Genomic DNA, 22582 nt, shown 5'->3' with positions numbered 1-22582 from the left:
TAAACCTGTGAACAAAAGAACTTACTAGATTTATAGTGTTCCACTCTAAATCAGAATACACATTCTTCTCAGCTTTACATGGCATGTTCTCCAAAACAGATCATATACTAGGCTCATAAACATGCTTAAGTAAACGCAAAGGAAATGAAACTGTCCCATGCATATTATCTGACCATGCAATTATCTGAAATTGGAAATCAATGGTGTCAAGGTTATTTCTCTCTCACCGCTGAGACAAAATATCTGAAGCCCAAAATGAAGGAAGGAAAGGTTTACTTAGCCATAGTTCATAGAGGTTTCAGTACTTTATCAGCTGGCTCTAAGGCGGAGTGGCACATGACAGAGGGCAACTGTTCATGGCAACAGAAGACAGCAAAAGCAACAAGAACAAAAGGAGCATGCTTCTTTCTTTCCTTTATATTGTTTGCTGGCTACCTTCCTGAGGGTGGGTGCAGCACTCACACTGCCAATCCCAGCACTAAACAATAAACCAATCATAAACTATAGATTCAGCAGCCTTCAAAAACCCTGCCCCCATGATCACATGAGGCTTTGAGGGGAAAACCAGACATAAACTGTAACAAACGGCAAAAGAAACAAAACCTCCACAAACACATGGAAATTAAATAATATCCTACTGAACAATCAACAGGCCACAGAAGAAATTAAAGAAATGAAGCAATATCAATAATTAAATATTAGTGTCAGCACAACATATAAGACTTCATGGGACACAATGAAAGCAGTCCTAACAGGGAGATTTATAACAAAGTATTTCATAGTAAAGTATTAGGAAAACAAAACAAGCTCAAATAAACAACTTAATATTTAACCTCAAATTTCTAGAAAAAGAACAAGCTATATAAGATTATTAGAAAGATACATCTCTCTCGTAATATTCTCCAATATCCATACCAAATCTTGGCAAAATAAAACTTCCCCTCTATTACATCAATTTAGTTTTTGATAGCTTCTCCCTATCTACACAAAAGCTAAATGATGCAGTTCACTGGTGTCATGGTTTATGTCTGTGTCCACCAGGCCTCTGAGTTTGCACTGTGCTTTTGCATTGTCTACTGCTTGGACTGATGGAGTTAGTGCTACACTCACTGGGGGTGGAGCCAGGATGTGATGTAATGGCAGGAAGGTGTGTCTTGCTTTTTGCTGGTTCCTGTTCGCTGTTTGTGGCTGCCATGAACTGCAGCCCAGCCATGCCCACCTGCCTTGGAGCCAACTGAGTGTGGACTGAAACCTCCAAAAACTATACATAAACCTTTCCTTTCCCAACTTTGGGCTTCAGGTATTTTGTCTCAGTGATGAGTAAAAAGTAACTAAGACAACTGGGATTCCATCTTCTTTCCCATCCTATACTATCTCCAATGGGAATCCTTATTTCAAGTATGATCTTTATGCCATATCACGTTTCCAGGCTTGACTTTCTCAGTACCAATGCATTCAGTTACTTTCTTGGTATCACCATTTGATGTCCCAGGGGTACCAGAACACATCCCCTACCACCTTCAAACAAACTCTAAGTACCTGGTCCCCCCCAAAAACCCCATGACCAGATGCTTAAACTAGTAGTACAGCAGCATCCTGAGCGCCCCTCCCATAAATTTGGGGTTTCTTAAATGATAAATGAAAACACATACAACTACACAGAAGGACACTACTTGACTATATGTAATATTTGGTTGCTTGATTTTGTACACCTAATTTTCTGCACCTGTTACAATTTTCCAGGAGATTAAATGGTAATGCAAGTTATTTCATTTCCATATTTTTGTGATTTTATGACACTGAATTTATATTCAGCTTTAGTGACACACAGCATTAGAATTTTAAGAGTCTCACTGGTGGAACACTTACAAATACATTATTTACATCCAACAGAATATATACTATTAAGATACTTTTTATATGGTCAAAATACATTTGGTAAAAAAATACATTATTTGAAAGCTGTTTATGCCTTTGGTTTTGAATCACGATTCAGATTAGGCAAGTATTTACAGAGTACAAACTCTGTTAAACAGAAGTGGAATGTGATCTTAAAAAATTGAAATCAATAAATACTTTGTTGTATTCTTAGCATTTATAGGACAACATTTTAGACTATGTTAAAAATGAGTTTTGAAGTAGAAAAACTGTAAACGAGGAAAACTTATACATTGGCATAATTTTCTATTAAAGGCTAGTATTAAAATAATTATTTGAGCCATGAATTTAACTTTTGCTTTATTAAAGGGCAACCAGTTTTAAGTACTAGGTAGATAGATAGAATTTAGTAATTTCAAAATCATGAAAAGAAGATGGTAGAAATGGTTCATACAGATGTCCTTTGTATATTAATTTTGATCAGACGACTGTAAGGTTAATTCTCTATATAAATGACTTGAGTAATATATTTAAAAGGTAAATTAGGTACCATGGGAAACCCAGTAACAATCAATGATAAAGCACCCATGGCCTTGAATTAGACTTCCCAAGTAAGATGATCTTGTAAGAGTATCCATTAAATATATACTACTTAATAATTCCATTTAAATATTATTCCACTGTTGAAAGGATGTTAGAACGAACTTCTAATAATTTGCACAAAAACTGAATCTCCACATTAGTCAAACTCGTACCATTGTGCAAGTGACGGAGAGGGGCCCTCCAAACTTACTTCTCTACCTATCAGAAATCTGACATAACTCCAATTATGTTACGATACACAATTTTACTGCCATCTGCTAAGGAAAAAGAATGTGTCATAATAAATCTACAAATCTAGGATATTAATGAACATTTACCAAACATGTAATGGTGATACACTGCTCAAACCACAAAATCTGTCACTTGATAGGCCTGTCCTAAGATAACTATGTAAACTACTTCTACTAAATCTGAGAAAATTTCCAACCTAAAATATTAATTTTTTATTCAGAATGTATACTGCCAGTGTGTGTGTGTGTGGGGGGGGGATGTGCTCTACAAGAAAGCATTTATTTTAAGATTAATGACAACCAATTCGAGTTTTAAAAATGAAAAACACAAGTCTCTTATTTTTAACTTTTTTTTTAAAGTTAAAAATGAATCATGGGCCATAGGTATAGCTCATCAGCACAAGCAGCTGTCCCATGAGGTCCTGTGTTCAAACCCTGGTACCAAAAATCAATAAATCTTGAAATGTTTCCTCAGAATTAGTGTTACCAGAAGTTTCATATTTAGTAACAAAGGTACTAATATTTGTTTTACAAAAATTCTATTTTAACATTGATACTCCCTGCTTAGATATCAAATTAATGTCATAATGCTTACATATGCAGATTCTCAGTGACCAATTGACCAAAGGTTGTCATGCTTTTTCTACTTGCCCCAGTGATTTGTGAAGGCTAAACTAATAGATAAAGCAAGCAAACAACGGAGCTAATAATATACTTGGTATGCCATCTTACCCTCAAATACAAGCAAAAGACAACCTCAATAGATTTTGGGAATTTATTCTACTATTTGTTTTAGATTATGTCACTTGCTTTCATCTAGTTTTAGTAACACAAGAGTGACCACATAGCCTGATTTTCCTAAGACAGTTCTGACACAGGTCATCGGCCTAAAATAACTTGATAATGTACCATTCCTGTCCCACTTTATAAACTTACGTTACTCTTTCTTATTGATAAAAACAAATATGAACTCTGCAAGCTGAAATCTGCACTCGATACATGTTGGATATAATTCATGATAAACAAAAGATTGTAACAAAAGATCACAGAAAAATGAATGCCATGGCGAAGAGTTATAACTCAAGCTATGCAAGATGAATTAAAATTTGTGATTACTTTTAAATTTGCTTGGTGTAATTATATCGTTGATTTCTCAGATAAGTAAAAATTATATTTTATACATTATTTTATTTTTCAAGGTTTTCTGCCCACTATTTTCATCAGTACCCATCAAGCCCATAATCAGTATCTCTCCTCTTTCTGTGTAACCATTTGTAATTTAAAAAGTATTAAATTCTCCCAAAAGGAGGACTGTTTGATACTACTATTATCATTTCACTACCAATTAACAAAAAGTAAAGCTTAAATCAGTTTTTGTAATGTAACATTTTGATATTCATGTTTTCTTTCTGAATCTGAGAGAGAAACTAAACACTTCCTTAAAGAAAGGAAAACTTTTGGCTATGCCAGATAATCCCATTGCAGTTTTGAGGGCGGGGGCACAAAAATACTAGTTCATATGTGTCACTCAACAATATTCCCCATATTTCTTCAAACTTTTTAAAAAATACCTTAATTTCAAAGGCTATCCTAGTTGAGTCCATTTTAGTTTCTTGGTTGAAGAACTAAATGAGATCAGTGAGCTCACAGAATTTGTATCCACGCAAAAGACATGGTTTATGTATCTTAAATTATTTTTTTAAGTAACTTCTCAGCCATATACCAATTATATGTAGAACACTTCTACCATGACTAGGATTACTTTGCAGTTTTATTATAGATGAAAAATTTTTAAAAGGTACGGTAACTAAATTACTTTAAAATGATAATCTACTTTCATTTTAAGAAATTACCACACAACAGGCTACCACCACCTTTAAAGTTCAAATTGCATCATCTTAAATAAAACAAACCTGGATATGACACTAAAAGTAAAACAAACACACAGACATAAACTCAAGGTAGAGCTGTAATTAACAAATTCCTTTTATAAACAAAATTTTAACTGAAAAGCCACAGTAGATGGAAAAGAAGAAAGGATATTACTTGGTAAAATCCAGTGACATCTACAATAGTTTTACAGCACATTTAAGCATTCTAGGGTTTTATATCTTCACTTGCCTTCCATTTCTCAGACGTTCCTTACAAAACTGCCAATTATATATATAGGCTTGATGTCAAGGCTAGTCCTGAATTTGAGTTCCAGAAAAAGCAAAACACTCCAAATTTCTATCAATATTATAGTCTTAATTTTTATAAAATGTTTGTTTAGAAGACAATGCCCAACTAAATGGGAGGAAAAGCAGCAATGTGTAATTATATATAATGGTCACTCACTGTATGGAATTGTTTTCTGTATGGTATTGAGAATGCACTTGCTCTCTCCATCTCAATATAAAATTACTTAGATCAACACTACTAAAAATAAGAGCACTATATAAGGGGCACACATTTACAATTCTGCTAGTCTCAAAGGCAGTAAAGAGAAAAAAATATAAATCAAATAGTACATGCACATCTTACATAACTTCCATGGAACTTCCAATGGCTTCTATGCAATGTGCCTCTTTTCAATAACTGTATTACCAACTACCAAGAAAGAAAACATGAGTTTAAAAGTAATGATACTGAACTGAATTGTTTGAAGCCAGTGCCCCACAAATGGGAAAAGTGCATTTAATTCAGCAGCAATACAGCACAGTGTGAAGATATTGTGCTTAGACACAGATATTCCAGAACTGAAAGATGTACAAGGCAAGTCAAGATATAAAACCATAGTACACTGTTAAATAACCTTGAAACATACATATATTGCAGTTTTCAAAGAAAGACATTCATTTCATTATACAAGGAGAGGGAGAAAAATCCTTAGTTACCTATTGTAGTTCATGATATAATAAATACATATCTATATAGCATTGTATATACATATATAGAATGTGTTTATGTATAATTTATTTGCCAAACTTGTTAGTTTTTGTGGATTTGCAACTTTCAGAAATGGAAAAAAAATCCTTTTTACTACAAATTTCTGTTCCCCAAAACTTAAAAAAAGTATTTATACTAGGAAAGGTTTTAATATCCAACCCCTATCTAAAGACTTACCTCAGATACTTTGCTTCACAACTTACTGAAGAAGTAAAACTAAAGGAATTTTAGATTTTTCACTATTTTCATCTTGCCAGTTGTTTCAAAAAGCAAGTATCTTCATATTTAAACTAGCAGATGCAAATTGTTTAACATAGGATATAAAATGTAATTGTGACTAAAAACAGAGCAAATCAAAACAAACAAACAAAAAAAATCCAGTGATTTACTCTGACTGTAAACAATATATAAAATTTAAATCTCAAATTTTAAAATAAGTTAAAGAAATATTCCACTTTCAGGGCCTATCATATATAAAGATCTGACAATTGGTAAGGGGAAAATATTTATGAAAAGTTGCAACAAAATCATTTGCCATTATTTTTTCTAAGAGAAATGTTTATCTAACTATACTACCTTTGTCCCTTAAATTTAATAAATTCATAATTTGTTCGCAATTTTTAAGCAAACTGGCATATCAGATTACACAACAGAAAAACATCCATCAAATTCAGCAAAGAAAACTTACGTAAGCCTTTTGTACAGAATTTTAAAAAAAATCTAAATGGCTATGATTCCTCTATTAGCAGAAACACATAATGCAGTCTTTATAAATCTGCCATATATATCAATATCTACATAAATAGACACAGATACGGATGTGAAACGTGAACGGCAGTCTGATTCTGAACAGTGTGTAGGACACGCAGATCTCTATCAGACCATGGCGCGGTAAGGACCCTGCATCTTTAAGAATTGAATAATGAAAGAAGGGCCCCCAGCAACAATCTGTGGGGGGAGGTGACTGAGTGGACAGTTCTCAATGCTCATGATTGAAAGCTTGCTGCAGAGAGCTAACTCAAAAGGAAGGCTGTGCAGGTTGGGGTTGTCATTCAAATACAGTTCTTCTAGGTTCTCCAGTGTACCTATTTAAAAAAATCAAATTGATTATTTTTAAACATTACTCTAAAAATTTCCCTGAGGACTGCATATATCTAATATACATCTCTTAATCTCTTTTTATAGTTTTAAAATTCTACAATGAAGGATCTCATACTTTACTGCATATTCAAATCAACTGGGGATGTTTTTTAAAATCCTTACATTCAGATCACATTCTGTATCAATACTGACAAAATCAGAACCTTGTCTTTAATGACTAGTTGTCAAGTTTGGAGTTTGTTGAAAATTCTCCATGTCTAGAGAAATTCTGTTTAGGATAACTTGGCTACATATCTGTATGTGTAATTCTAGGAATGAGTTCTTCATGCAACCAGTGTCTGTAATACTTTTACAGACAGTACAATATATTTCTCATGTGGAAAATTTTTGTTTTGATATAAATTTTTCATTAACAATTATCACATATTTAGTAGTAAACCGAAAGGTAATTTATATAGTTTTAAAATTTGTTTCTTACATTATCTTAAGATGATCATATTTTTAGGTAAATTGCACGAAGACAGATGAATTGACCTATTAGAAATAAAATCTCTAAGTTGTCTTACATGATTCCAACTTTAAATGTCAAAATGTAATTACTTAAAAATGGTATGTATTAGAAAAATAATAAACACAGCTATACAGTTATGGATTTGTTTACACATCAGAGATATTATTTAGAACAACTCTATATGAAGCAACTATTATTAACCTTATTTTAAAAATAAAATTTATGAGGCTTAGAGAGTTCATACGCCTTATCTAAAGACACAAAGCCAGTAACTAGCTGAGTCAGAATTTAAATTTTCTACCATCACCAAAACCATTGTTAATCACTAATCTACAGAGCTTCTGGAATAAAACACTATAGATGTCAGAAGACAATCCATAGAACTAATAATTAATAATGTTAGAACTACTAGTTAGGATGGGAAGATAGCTTAGTAAGTGAGTGCTCATCCAGCATGCATGAAACTTTTGGAAAAATTCAGAAGTACATCCAAATATTGATATTTGATTATAGGTATTAATCACAAAGCTTCATAAAGCACAGTCTGTGTAATTTTTAAATCTGGAAGAAACAGTTTTTCTAGATTGAGATTATATAAAACTTATTTTAAATATAAGTATACTGAAACATTCTCAAATACAGTGTTAATTCAAATACTCCATGAGGAAACCTAATCAAAAATCAACCAACTATGGAAATAAACTTATGCCAGATACAACATCAGTTTGCAAAAACAGATTTGTCAAATTTATCTGAAAACTTGTATGAAAGCACAAGAACATAGTAGAGAGTCAGTATCCCAAGGGCTCTTACCAATTTCCTCTGGAAGATGAGTCAGCAGATTTTCTCCGAGGCCCAGGTGAGTGAGATTGGTGAGGTGACCAATGCCTCTGGGAAGCGTGGTCAACTGGTTGTTTGTCAAGACTAATTTCTGAAAGGTTAACAAAAGGCAGTTAACACATGTGTTTCCTACAACCAAAGTAAATATAAATCAACACATCTACCAAAGAACAGGCAAATTAAATAAGACTTAGGAAGTTGCAGGATTTCCTTTTTAAAATTATCATTTGTTAGAACAAAAGAGGACAGGTTATATGAACACAAAACCCATCCTAATGCTGTAATAGAGATATCTGGTCAAAGAATTAGATCAAAATCTTAAGAAAAAATGTATAATTTAGAATGAGTTCTATTAACTTTAATCATAGTGTTATAAAGCCATCAGAACATTTTACCTGTAAATCCTTAAGATAAGCAATTTCATTTGGCAATGATTCCAATTTGTTCTCCTCTAGATCCAACTCTCTTAATTTCCTAAGGTTTCCAAGACCATGGGGAAGTTTCTTTAGAAGATTGTTTGATAGTATTAGAACCTAAAGAGAAATTATTCATAGTTTGGCAACTCATAAAATGAAATTATTTATTATTGTCATGTAGCTTAAAACTTATTAAGTAATGCTAATTTTCCAAACAATGAATGCTAAAATGCCAATCATGTAACATAAAATATTTACTATTTTAAATTTAAAAATCCACTGTTATAGATTTTTATTCAAGTACGTCAAAAGTAATCAAAGGAATAGAAGTAATTTCAACTAAAATACATGAAGTAAAATTATTTGCATTGAGATTCATATATAGTTAATATATTTTGATGCTAAATAGTTACAACTGTCTACTAGATAACTGATCATTTAAAACCCCTTATTATAAACTTCCACTTAAGGAGGTCAGCAACTGGCCAGTAACAGCTTATTATCATCAATCCACTACAGCTATTATTTGTGGAATTTACTACATTTTAAGACATCCTAAAAGATAAAGAAGGGGGAAAAGGCTGAGGCAGATTATCTTTGTTCTCAAAGTTACAAACTGAAAGGGAAGTAGACAGGAAAGAAAACAGGGATACTAGAAAAAGCACTAAATAGAAATGATCTACATAAGATTACAGCTAGTTTATGTAAACTTGTTTCATCCTAATTTATAAAACCTGTAATAAAAATATGTAAGACCAAAAAAATAACAGCTACCACCTGAGTTTATCAGTTGTGGGGCACTATACTAAATGCAGTACATGCCTCACCACATGTAATCCTAATTACAACTCTATGAAGTAAATACTATCGTCCTAGGAACCCAGAGCACTTAGGAAACACAACGGGCTAAATTCACAAATACAGGGAGACCAAATAGGAATTACACCCAGATCTGTTGGATTTCAAAGACTCTGCTTTTAACCATAACACCATATGACTTCACCTTATTAAAAAAAATAGGATTATAAAAAAAAAAAAGCACATAGGAGAAATTGTATGTATTACTAGTAAGTCTTTTCACCAAAAATATTAAAACTCTAGGGAGTCAGAGGCAGGAGAAGTCATCCTTATTAAGGAAGTGACAATAAGATACTGAGAACAACAGAATTAAACATATGAAGCTAAAAATGTGGGTATCCCATTTCTAACATAGTGATTAGGATGGAAATTGGGCCAGAGTCATAGAAAGAAAGACTGTAAATGCCAGTTGAAGACTCTTATGATTTTTTTTTCTCGTAGACAAAGAATAAAGATAGAATAATACTGGATTTTAAAGAACTTTGTTTTCAAAAAGACACTTTATAGCACTCAAACCTACCAAGAGTGGGCAAGAGTAATTCAGAAGTACTGAACCTAGACTAATTAACTCAGTACCTCATCATCCTACGAGGATGTGTATTTAAAAGAGCTCTAATTAGGATTTTCATCAAAACAGAAACAGCTTACTTTAACCTAAAATTTTATTTAAAAAAAACTGTGCAAGAATCTGAGGGTTCTAAATGTCATTTACACACACCTCGAGGGAAACTAGACCAGATACATCCTCAGGGATCTTTGTGAGTTGATTAGTAGCTAAATTCAATTCCACCATACTGGTCCAAGTTCCAAAATCCAAAGGAAGTGATGTCAATTGATTGTCCTGGCAAAGATAAAAACAAGTATGATAGGCAGAAACCACAAAAACAAAGCACCATGTTTGCCTCCTCTTAAACTGAAAACCACATTCCTCTTTTGATATCTAAATGTAGAGAGAAGAAAAAGCAAAAAAAAAAAAAAAAAAAACAAATTCAGCCTCAAAGTTTTTCTGTACAGCAAGTAGACTTTTAAGGTGAACGCTGTTTCTCATGTGAGTATCTCTAATGGAACTAGAAAAATAATATATGGAGAAATCATCTCAGATTTCAAAGGTCCTGGTGATAAATATGATGTTTTCCCCATTTCACAATAATATACAAAAATCACTGAATAAAATCAAAATGCTTAAAGTAAAACAGAAGCACAATGAAGATACAGTATAAAGGAAAACCACATGACCTCAGAAACTCAGGTGTTGCGTGGCTATACAGTAGGAGGGAAAAACATTCTTAGCAAACTAAATCATTAAAATACTAAATATATGGACATTTCCACTTTAAAAATCTGTAATTTGATAAAAATATATTCACCATTAAATAAAAACAGCTGTGGTGGTGGTACACACCTGTAATCCCAGCACCTGGGAGGCTGAGGTAGGAGAACTGATGAATATTGGAGGCAAGTGTGGGCTACATAACGAGTACATAATGAACTACATAGTGAGATCCTATCTCAAAAAACCAAAAATAGTAATAGTAATAATAACAAACGGATGATGAAATCATATGATTCTAATTTTGTCTAAAAATTTTCAATAATTCACCATCTTTCCCCTGCTTTCACATATTTACTTTTTAGATGCATTTGGATCAGTAACACAACACGTGCCTGTGTGTTACAGTTACTGGTAATGAAGAGGACAATCTGTACCCCTGCACTGATAGACATTAATGATACAATGTCAATATGTTAACCTCTCAGTCATGGGATTATTTTATGTTCTATTTTTAAATGTTTTCCTGAAACACACATGGATTACTAGTCTAACTTTATAAAAAAATCATCCACATGAAAAAATCTCAATTAGCAAATACCTACTTGAATACCAAGTTTTCTTTTCACTTAAATAAAAGAACTACATATGATATTTATTATTGTAATTTTTAAATATGACCTGTCTATACCCGAACAATTGATAGTTACATTATGGTAAAGTATTTTCACTTTAAAAAATTTACTACTGGTGCTTACATAAAAGAAAACATCAAGCTTCAGTTTGCTTTCTTGAAGAAAAAGTTTTGTTAAACATTTACCACGTTTGAAGAAAAGGCAGAGCTCTGTACAATCTTTTATTTTACTGAAAATAGCAAGCCTTTCAAAGCTAACATACCATAATAACCCAGATCCATAAACATGTATAGTCAAATGCAAACTAATGAACATCTGGACCACTATTTAAAGCCTATTATAAAAAATGAGCATTTAAAATTAATGCCATTTCACTCCATCACTTTCACTGAGTATACCAGATAAATGAAGTTTTATACTTATTAAGTTTTAAGATTGTAAAATCGTGGATTTACACTAGCCCACTTCCAAAGAATTCTTGTAAAAAATACATACTATATTTATGATAGAGCATAGTTTATTAACTGTTATTTAAACTGTAAAAAAAGAAAAATCACAATTACATGAAATAGTTCAAAGACAGAAAGATGAAGTGTGATAGAAAGATGAAGACACTACTTGCAATTAGGAAATATGTTTCCTCTACAATGAAGTAGCTATGTGGCCAATTTAGTTATTTTCTCTAGGCCTAACTTTGCTCACTGGCAATTAAATCATTGACTAGATAATTTTCCATTGCATTACTCTTTTCACAATAAATTCTGTTACAAATGTGAAACTCATTGAGTACAGAGCACGTAGATAGGCAAAAGAAACTAAAGATCACCCACCCATAAATAATTCTGCTCTCCAAAGTAAAACATATTTTGGAAAACAATGAAAAAAATATACAAAGTGTATATATATGCATCCAGGTATTTACTACATTAAGCATATTAACAACAGCTTGTAAAAATTATGTATAGGAAAAGATTTCTACAGGCTTTAACTTTCTTCTACCTAACAAAGACTACAACTGGTATTTAATGTACTTCAAGACTAGAATACTAGTTTAGTATCTGCATATGATCCACTAAGATATATTACTTACCAAAATTAAACCTTTTAGTATTAATAAACTGATTTTAGTATTAATAAACTGATACAAAATAGTTCTGAAACAAATATTCCTACAGCTGTACTTTAATAGTCATTTATGATTATTTGAGGACACATTCCTAAGGGCATATGCAATTCTAATCTATTTGTGACCTGACAAAAACTGCCTTAAAGTGCCTTGTTATCAGTTCACATTTCCATCAACAAAGTGTTAAGTACCCATTCTCTACATCAACCCCTTCCTCCCAACAGATGCTTACCTTCATATTCAGCTTACTTAATACTTTTGCTCTGGAGAAAATTCCAAATGGGATTTTATTGATTCGATTGTGTTCCATGTTGAGGGAATAGATGGTAGAAAACTGAGATGGACCACCCACCGGATATAACTGGAAGCAATTTCTAGCTAAGGTCAAACTGTTCAGTTTTACAAGACTGGATAAAAGACTCTGTTAAAAAAAAAACATAGAATAAGCATACGATGTAGATCTGAAACAAGACTTATTTTGTACAAAATATGAATTCCAAATACGAATGTCTTAAAGGGCCCTGCAGATAATAAATGACAGAGACCAGTTGGGCTGGTTCTGTTATTTGACCTATAGAGACAGTCATGACTTAATTTTAGCAAACTGTTACCTTGCTTTGTAAAAATTGTGGCAACAATACAGTCAGATTTCCAGGTTTCACCAGAAAGAGGAAATTGTCCTGATTAGTCTTCTTTGGCTTCAGTTTACTTAAAACATTCAATGGGAGTAAAGAAAATGTATCTGATGATGAGAAGTATCTCATAAATAGCTAGTTTGAGATTTCCTAAGAGCAGAAACTTAGACTGTCTTGGTCTGAGTCCTGGCCCTGCCACTGACTGTGTACTAATCATATCTTTGTCTTAGTTGTATACTTATTTCTAAAGTAGTATTAAGATTAATATAATCCCTGGCACAAAGTACGCTATAATAATTTAATAATTTTATGACTATTTAGTTCCAAACATAACTATACTTCCTTGATGTTGCTTTTCTGTAAGGCAGAGTTTGAGAGAATAGAAGTGTCTGCTTAACAAGTAGTTGTTGTGCACATTACCTGGTCTCTCCCCCTACTTAACCTTTCCATTGCCTAACAAAGGGCAAAGCACATACTTATAAAAGAATCTTTGCCATTTAGAAGACTAGAGAAATATACAGGTAGGAAATAATTAGAAAATAATACACAATGTGTAACATCAACAGTAAATTACCTAGAACAGGCTCCTCCTATGTAAAATCTAGGTCAAGGAAAAGCAACATCTGTATCCCTCGTGGCCTGGAGGAAATGAAGACTCTGCCACTTCTACAGACTCAGTGTGCATTTCAACAGAACTGTTCAGAGATCTGAATGCTCATTAATATTTGAGAAACACTGGTATTGGCTATTATGATAATTTTGAACCCTGGCTGTATCTTTTTAATAGATTACACCCATGGACAACCAGTTTGCCTAAACTTTATTCACTCTTGAAACAAGAATGCCTTAATTTGTAGGTTGTACTGAAAAAGAGACAAAATACAGAAATAGTTTTATATTACCTATTATATGTAAGTGATTAAATTCTAAATCCCTCCTCTATTTAAATTCAAAGAAATATTGGAATACATATACAGAAAAAGAAGGCTAAGGTGAGTTCTTGAAAAATGAAAAAAATTAAGAGAGGAAAAACCACTGTAGACTGACAAAAACACTAGCAAAAAGAAGCAGAAAAGAGATGCATGGGTTTTAAATAATGTTTAACTTCAGTTGTCTTCCATGAGCAAACTGAAGACAGTACTTAAGATGTGAGTATAACTAGTAAGGCAAGCTGAAGGAATGAAGTAACTGTAACTGAAGGTGTATTACGTAGTAAATTGGAACATGTTCTTTATACTCATCTATTGCACCAAAACTAAAGAAAGAATACAGATAAGAGCAGTGCTTGAGAAAACTGCATGGCAGACAATTCAGGGAAAACATTTTCAAACTATTTTACTGAAAATAATAAAGCTTTATTGTGTTTCATGGCAAAAACGTTATTCTTCCAACTGACTTTACTGAAGTAACATTCTTCTATGACAAAATGCTAATATTTGAGTAACGGAGAAGGTGCAAAAGAGAATCAGCTCTTCATTCCTTCCCTCTGTCAGTGTGAAACATGGGGGCTGACCCACATCCCTTTAGAACCAAAAACATGGAGTCCTATCTTAGATCTTTTCCTAACAGCTTTGTTAACTCTGGTAAATTAGATAATATATTCCTTGCCATATTTTCAGAAGAAAAAAAAGGTCTTTGTTTTGGTTTCGGTACCAGGAATTGAACTCAAGGCCTTGTGCTTGCCAGGCAGGTGCTGTACCATTGAGCTATATTCCTGACCCAGAAAAATATTTATGGAAACAAATTTGGCTAAAATATAACCTCTTGTGTGTTATTTCCCTATCTGCTAAGAACATCTTAATAATTAGGATTATAATGAAGATTAAGAGATAAAACATGTAGCACTCTTATCCTAGCCCACTGGCAGATGATCTTCAAGTGCAAAGATTTATAGTCATTCTTCCATCTCTTATTTCGGCAATATAATGAGCTTCTTTTGAAAATCATTTTCAAGATTCTTCTTGACTAAACCAACTTGAATGGTTCATATAGTGGCCAAGCAGGCCCTAAACTTGGTTAGTGAAGATTACAGAAGTGTGCCACCATGTCTAGCTCATAGATCATTTTTAAATAAAGCAATATTTTCTCATATTTGAACCAAAAACATTCTCATATTTGAGAAAAGTGAAAGGTTTCCCCGATAGCATTTAAAATGACCAGTTTAAATGCACACACGTACACACACAATGCAGTCTTCTACATTTGGACTGAAGAGTTCTTTTCATAATCATTAAACTATGCCATATCTAAGGGATGTAACAAATTTTGTGGGGTATTGTTTCCTACTTAAAAGGTAGAAGTACAAAGTTCAGCAATTACCAGGGATTGGGAGGAGGAAGGAATGAACACTTTTAGAGCAATGAATCTCTTCTGTTTTAGAGTGTATTGGTAGATATGTGCCATTACAAATATTTCTAAATCTACAGACTATACAATACTAAACGTACCCTAAATTAAGCTATGTACCTCAGCTGATATGTTCACAGAGATTCATTAATATTTATTTTAACAAATATAATATCCTTGTAGGGAATATTAATAATGAGAATAGCTATGCATACATGGAGATGAGGAATATATAGAAAGTCTGCACCATCCACTTAATTTTTCTGAACCAAAAACTTCTCAAATTCTAACCTGCTAGGCAAAGTGGCACACACCCATAATCCCAGCAATTCAGGAAACCGAAGGAGAAATGCCACAAATTCAAGGCCAGCCTGGGCTACATAGTATGTTCAAGGTCAGCCTGAATTATTTAAGACAACCCTGTCTCAGCAAAACAAAACAAAATAAAAAATTCTAACCTGTTTCAGTTTTAAAATATTGTATATGAAAGCAGCACACTCTCTGTATTCTTAGAGGTACCCAATAAATTATGTTTTTCTTCACTATGTGTCTGTAACGTCTGTTCAATTTAGATACAACCCAGTTGGGTATTAAGGACACAGTGAAGGCAGTTAACCTTGAACTCACAAATCACACTGAAAGAGAATATCCAGAACTAAATAACATACTGTTTGCTCTATTATGGATATGAATCATATCTTTAAAAGGGGGTAACATTAAACAAGTAAAACCTCAACCATTTTGGTAATTCTAAATTACCACAATCACAGAAGGACAAAAATTCAGATAGTCTAGTTCTCAGCATTATATCCAGTCTCTGTGGATTTTGATCCTTATCCCCAACTAAAGCTACTAGAAACAGTAATACTCTTTTTGCCATAAGTAAAATATGATCATAGTCTATAGTCCTAGTAAACAGCCTAAAAACTGCAATCTTTGAAAACTACTTATATTCCGACCGAGCTGTGAACTGAAAATACAGACATCCAAATTACATGAGCCAAACAGGTGCTATACACTTTATTTTTGTCTACATAAGAAATCAAATGAATAAATTTTATACATTAACTGATATAAACCTATAGCCTCAACAACCCAAACGCTTCTTCATATATCAAGTGTAACTCAAGGGTGGGAGGTGGAAATACATATTCAAATATATACATATATGTACACATATACACATATACAAACAAATACTAGCAAGACTCAAAACATGGTAGGGTCACTTATAATAGAACATCTTAAATCCTTAGGAAAAAAAGATTCGCATAGCTCAATCAATCCATAAATCCACTGCATTTTTGCAGACTATTTTCAATCAACTTGTTTTCTCTAATCCACTTCTTACCTCTGGTAAAGTAGAAATGTTATTGTTCTCTAAATTTAATTCTTCAAGTGCACTGCACTTTGCTAATGATCTGGGTATTGCTGACAGTCTATTATATCTCAGACCAAGACGACTTAAACTGGACAAGTTTCCTGTAAATACAAGAAAAACAAATTTATTTTTCAGAAAACCTGATGAGTTTCATTCTGTCTTAGGCTGTCCATGGGATGTTTATAAATTACTCTGAAGCAGTGTTTTAGCTGCAGCATTTCTGTGTCTAGGTTTTTAAGATATAAAATGATCGAACATTTTAATTCAGAAGTCCATGAGACAAGATCCTAAATTTTCAAAACCAAACACGTAATGCAAGAAATGAAACACAGCTGTAAGTTAATTTTTAAAATAGTACTATATCCTTTAACAAGTTAGTATTTAGGTCCAACTATTTATAACAAATGGTGATACAGTGTGAGCAACCATAATCTGAAAATACGAAATCTGAAAATGTTCCAAAATAAGAAACCTTACTAGTATCATAACACAAATATCAGTGATATATAAACACATGTGGCTGGGGCACATATTATCCTGAATATTTTTTTAAAAGATCATTTTATTTTTTAGGCATGTCTAGTTTCATTGTCAAGACTACATGGCAGGGTATATGTAAGAATATAATATCTGCTATCATAAGAGAGTCAAACCAAGATTATTTCCCAAATAATATATATAAGAAAATAATTATATAATTATAATTATTATAAATTATATAATTACTTCATTAAGTGAAAATGTTTTCCACTTCTAAGTCAAATTCTGTGCTTTCAAAATACATTTCTTGTATCTATTCCTTCTCCAATCCATTTATCACCTCAAAACAAAATCATGATAGCAGCCTCTTGACACTAGTTATTAACACTCAAGCTTATACTATAGTAAGTGGAATTCCCTTTTCATGTAGCAAAAAAAAACCCCAAAATTATTTTCCTAATGTACCAATAAATTGTAAACACTTTGCTAGTTTTTGATATAAAACTTTAGAGGACCATCTTTCTTTTTATGAAATAACAAAATTTCATAAGAAAATAACAGATAATACACTGTATCATTATCTTCAAAGTAGTTACTAAACTTACAAAGCACAGACAAAAAAAGATTCTCTTATAAAGAAGAAACATAATCTATTCCCCGTAAAACTCGGCTGGCAGCGTTAGCCCCAGGAAATACCATGGTAGTCAAACTGCAAAGTAAGATAGGATTTTACTCTCAGAATGACTCCTTTTTACATGACAATCTACAGTTCAAGAAAAAGTTCAGGGGAGTGCCTGCCACATTTGAGTATGTAACGAGGAGCCATTTTGGAAAAGGATTAATTTCTTAAAACAGGTCGCGTAATGGCTGCCGGGAGCAGGCTATAGCAGCCAAAATGTTGTAGACTAAGGAAAGCAAGCTTAAGTTGCAGAGGGTGGCGGGGAGTTCAACGTATCCCTGCTACCACCCCCACCCCCACCACCACCCCCACCACCACCCCCACCACCACCACGACGGAGGACTAGGTGGGACCAGTTGTACCACAAATGCTACTCAGACATGTCTGTCCACGAGGTGGTGGTCACTGTCCGCGCCCGCACTACCGCCTACCGCCTATGCACCCTGCGCTACTGGGCAGCACTGCAAGGACGACGGTGCTGGACGTGGCCACGGGCACTGGCATCCTGAGCATCTGCCCTGCCCAAGCCGGCCCCGACGCGTGTACATGGTGGAGACTAGCGCCATCTTGCAACAGGTGCGCAAGGTGGCGCGGCTGAACAGGCTAGAGGACCGCATGGGCGTCCTGCCCAGTCCGGTGGAGACAGTGGCATTGCCAGAACGGGTGACGCCATTGTGAATGCGTGGATGGGCTATGGACTGCTGCTTGAGTCCATGCTGAGCTCTGCACGACCTACGCTGACCAAATGGCTGAAGGGGGCGGTCTCCTCCCACAGGCTTCCTTCCGCGGAGCTCTCCTTCTCTCCCATCGGCTAGGTTTCTGGAGCCCAGTGAAACACTACGGAGTGGACGTGAGCTGCACGGAGAGCTTCGTCACGCGTTGCCTCACAGCCACAGAGATCGTGGTACAGGTATGTCGGGCGAAAACGTGCCCTCCCGGCCCTAGCACTTTGCTCAGCTCCAGCAGGTCGGCGTCAGTCTGGAGCAGGAGCTGGAGGCCAGAGTGGGCGGGTGCTTCCGCTGTTGCTGCTATTGCTTGGCGCCACTGCACGGTTCTGCCATTTGATTCCAGGTGACCTTCCCCAGAGGGGACTCGGAGAGACCCCTGGTGCTGTCCACCTGGCCACTCAATGGAATCAGGCTGTCCTCTAACTGAATGAGCCAGAGCAGGTGAAGCAGGACATGGACAGTTCATGGGGACAACACCCGATGCCTGCGTGTACTGCTGTGCTACAAAGTGGGGAATCAGGAGGAAAAGAATAAAGACTGTCATGGAGGACGCAGCATTGCTTTTTCTCCCAGCCTTGCCAGTTGGGGAGAGGCATTGGGAAGTCGGAGGAGAAAAGATCTCTTTTATAAGTAGGGGACAAAGTCTCTTTTCCCTTGGTTTTCAGGGAGAATGCCTTTCTGGGCTTTGTTTGAGCTGAGTCTTCTGGCCGTGTTCATTTAAAAAGTGATTTCCTCCCGGATGCACAGTACACTTATAAAAGGGTATCAAAGCTCGTTACAGTTCTCTTGTTTCACAGGGGAAAAAATGGGTAAAAACGATTTTCAGAATGGTCCATGGACAAACCGCATGTTATACCTTATCTAGGTCTGAAGTTGGGGAGAAAATTAGGTTCCAGAAATCTCCAGTATGACTTAATATCTTCTTGGAGATATATTTTCTCAGTCTTGGAATGTCTTCCATTTCTAGGTGCTTTTAGGTGGGGGTATTAGTTCCTCATTTTCTAAATGAAGGAGTAAAGTTGTAATTTAAATAGCTGTGTTCTTATTACATCCATTGGGTGCTAAAGTTAATGAACATGTGAATGCATTAAGAAAAATGTGTTTCTTGTATAATTATACAGTATATCTAAGGAAGGTCAAAAGGGAACATAAGCAAAAAACACTGATATCTGGAATCTTAAAATTATTCATGTCTGCTAAGTTACGGAAAATACTTTCCCAGCTAAGAAAAGCGCTCATTCTCATTTAAACTCACTTAGAAAAACCGTAAGTTGGTCTACTTGTATCTAATGAAAGTTCTAGAGTTTAACTGTTTTGGGTTTTTTTATCTTTTTAGTTTAGCAAAATGTGAAAGTTGTAAATTTGGGAAAATCTTTTGTAATGAAGTGTGAGTTATGTTATAAAATTTAATTCACTAATGTTCCCCTCCATATCTCTGGTAAATAAAACATTGGTATTTCCACTTTTTAAAAAATCTGAATTACAGAACACCTACAGAACAACTTCATCTCAGGAGTTCTGGGGTCACGCTACCATACTGACTGGTGGGAGACAGCCAAAAGAGACAGTAGTGGAGAAAGGAGCAGGTTAGGCGTATATCTCCTGTTAAGTCTCCTATCAGTCTAGAAAGGACACAAAGTCCTTGAGGTACAAAAGTCAGGTGGGTCATGACTAGCTTCTGGAGGGCCTGATGAATCTGAAAGAGCTGCTAGAACTAAGCCCTGCTGCCTCCATACAGCTGGAGCTCAGTGAGCCATCTACTTTCCTGGTTTCCAAGTGATCAAAGAATACCTCAGCTAATAGGGTTGCTACAGCTTATGGTATAGGGACAGAAAGGTCCCTGGAGCAAGGCAAGAAGGGTACAGAAGAACAGGGACACTGGAAGCAGCCAGAGTCAATATATAGCACTAGGGAAGAAACCACTGAGTCATGCCCAGCAGGAAAGACCGGGCAGGATTCAGCATTCACACACAAAAACAGTGTGGAAACTTAGTAGTGACTCAATCTCTCCCCAGTCTGGCTGACTTAGTACTGCAGACCTTGGAAAGAAACCTCTCATTCAAAAACACAAGATATTTTTTTCCTTTTTTTTTTCCTTTTCTTTTCTTTTTTTTTTTTTTAAACATTTGTTTCTCTTTTACATCACTGGTTTGGGGGAGCTTGGGTTTTTTTTCTCCTTTTAGTCCCTTTATTTTTGCTAGGGTTTTTTTCTTTCTTTCTTCCTTTTTTTGGGGGGGGGGGTTGTTTGTACTTGTCTGTTATTTTCTTTTACTGTTTAATAGGATACTGTATCTAATTTTTCTTTTCACTTCCTTTCATTTTTCAAATTTTACTTCTTTCGTTTCTTCCTTCTCTACCCCATCCATCTTTACTAGTATCAAGTTTTATGTATTAATTATTAGATATTTAGTTGACTCTATACTATTATTGTTGAATTCTACCAACAGTGGCGGCATAATAGTTGTATCTAGTAGATACTGCTCATCAATATTTATTTTTGTGTTTATAATTACACATCTCTTTTTAAATGTTCAGAATGGTACGCAATGATAGCTCTCATTGGTTCTTATGGTCTTTGAATCTATTATTGTTGCTGATTTTGTTGCAATTTCGAGGGTAACATAGATGTTACTAATTAATTGGTTTTTACTGGATGCCAATATGTTTTGTCTTTCTGTCAAAAAACAATACTAGAGTTCATTTCTGGAGACCTATGTGCATTCTCTCCTCCCTAAATTATCAGATGGGGTCAGATCTTAGGACAGAGGCATAATCCTATAGATAACCATGCCCAGACTATATCACTGAAAAGCAGACATTAAAGAGATCTGCATACTAGCAGTGAAGCCTTTCCACTATAACCGACCCACAACCCTCAGCACACATACACATATATAAACAGAAACAAATTCTCCACTCCTTCCAAAGGTTACTGATAGGGCAACAGGAGTAAATCTGAAGTCAAACAGCTGAACTACACAAAAACATTAAAAGGAGGCAAAAAAAAAATCTAGACTGATAAGGTGCTTGGTGAGCTCAAAGATGATATAACTAAAGAGATAATAAATAAAGGAAATAATAAAATTATTATAGAAGACAATAATAATGAGCTAGCTTAAACAAAGTAATACAAAACATGAAGGATTAGTTCAGCAAAGAAATAAAAGAGTTAATGAAAAGATACCAATTAAATTCAAGAGATAAAACATTTCTGTTGAAAGTACGAGCAACATAAGTGACCAGTGTGAGGACAGTATGAGAACTACAATATAGGAATGATACAGGTGACCATATATTCAGTGATACCTTAAACACAACAGAACATGACAAACAGAGCCATAGCTGCTAGACTAAGATTAACTGAAATTAGTTGGGGGGGGGGCATAAAAATTCTGTTCACAGAAATAGCCGAAAACTTTCTAAATATGGAGAAATAATTTAACACAGACACACAGCTAAATAATGCATGCAGAATTCCAAACAACTACAATCAGAAAAGAACTCCACAACACAGTCAAAAATCCCACAAAAGTCCAACATAAGGACACAATCTTAAAGTATTAGAGAAAAGTAACAAATTACTTACAAAGGTAAACCGTTAGCATTACAGCAAGCTTCTCAACATAACCCTTAAAGCCTAGAACTTGGAGGGAAGTGTTTCAAGTCCTAAAAGAAAACAACTTTGAAGCCAGACTAATATGTCCCCCCAAACCATCTTTCAAAATGGATGGAGAAGTTCCTTCCTTGACAAAGATCACCTCTGGAAATTTATGACACTAAGCCAGCACTAGAGTGAGTGCTATCCTAGAGACAATGGAGCAAACAAAGCAAAAACACCAAAAACAAGCACACACCATGTCACATGAACATTTAAGCAGAAAGTAGGAGAGAGGGGAAAAGACACTAGCAACAGGAAAATAATGTTAATACTTTACTG

General features: G+C 34.6%; 1 protein-coding gene and 1 pseudogene across 3 annotated transcripts in view; one reads left to right on the top strand and one right to left on the bottom strand.

Moving 5' to 3' along the window:
• Positions 1–4662: 4662 nt before the first annotated feature.
• The window catches only part of Shoc2 (SHOC2 leucine rich repeat scaffold protein), a 67005-nt gene continuing 49085 nt past the window's right edge, over positions 4663–22582 (bottom strand). For all 3 annotated transcript variants that reach the window (XM_063244697.1, XM_063244696.1, XM_063244698.1), the window contains 6 exons: positions 16729–16859; positions 12629–12817; positions 10084–10206; positions 8487–8624; positions 8065–8182; positions 4663–6724 (listed from right to left, as the gene is read on the bottom strand). In XM_063244697.1, coding sequence (XP_063100767.1) covers positions 6516–6724; positions 8065–8182; positions 8487–8624; positions 10084–10206; positions 12629–12817; positions 16729–16859 — 908 coding nt within the window. In that variant the 3' untranslated portion in view covers positions 4663–6515. The remainder of the gene's footprint in view (positions 6725–8064; positions 8183–8486; positions 8625–10083; positions 10207–12628; positions 12818–16728; positions 16860–22582) is intronic.
• Positions 18102–19279, top strand: LOC106028771 (protein arginine N-methyltransferase 6-like; annotated as a pseudogene).

Source organism: Cavia porcellus, unplaced genomic scaffold (assembly GCF_034190915.1).
Source record: "Cavia porcellus strain 051 isolate PalLab524CR breed Dunkin Hartley unplaced genomic scaffold, mCavPor4.1 scaffold_2, whole genome shotgun sequence".
NCBI lineage: Eukaryota > Metazoa > Chordata > Mammalia > Rodentia > Caviidae > Cavia > Cavia porcellus.
This window is presented reverse-complemented; position numbering and strand designations above follow the sequence as displayed.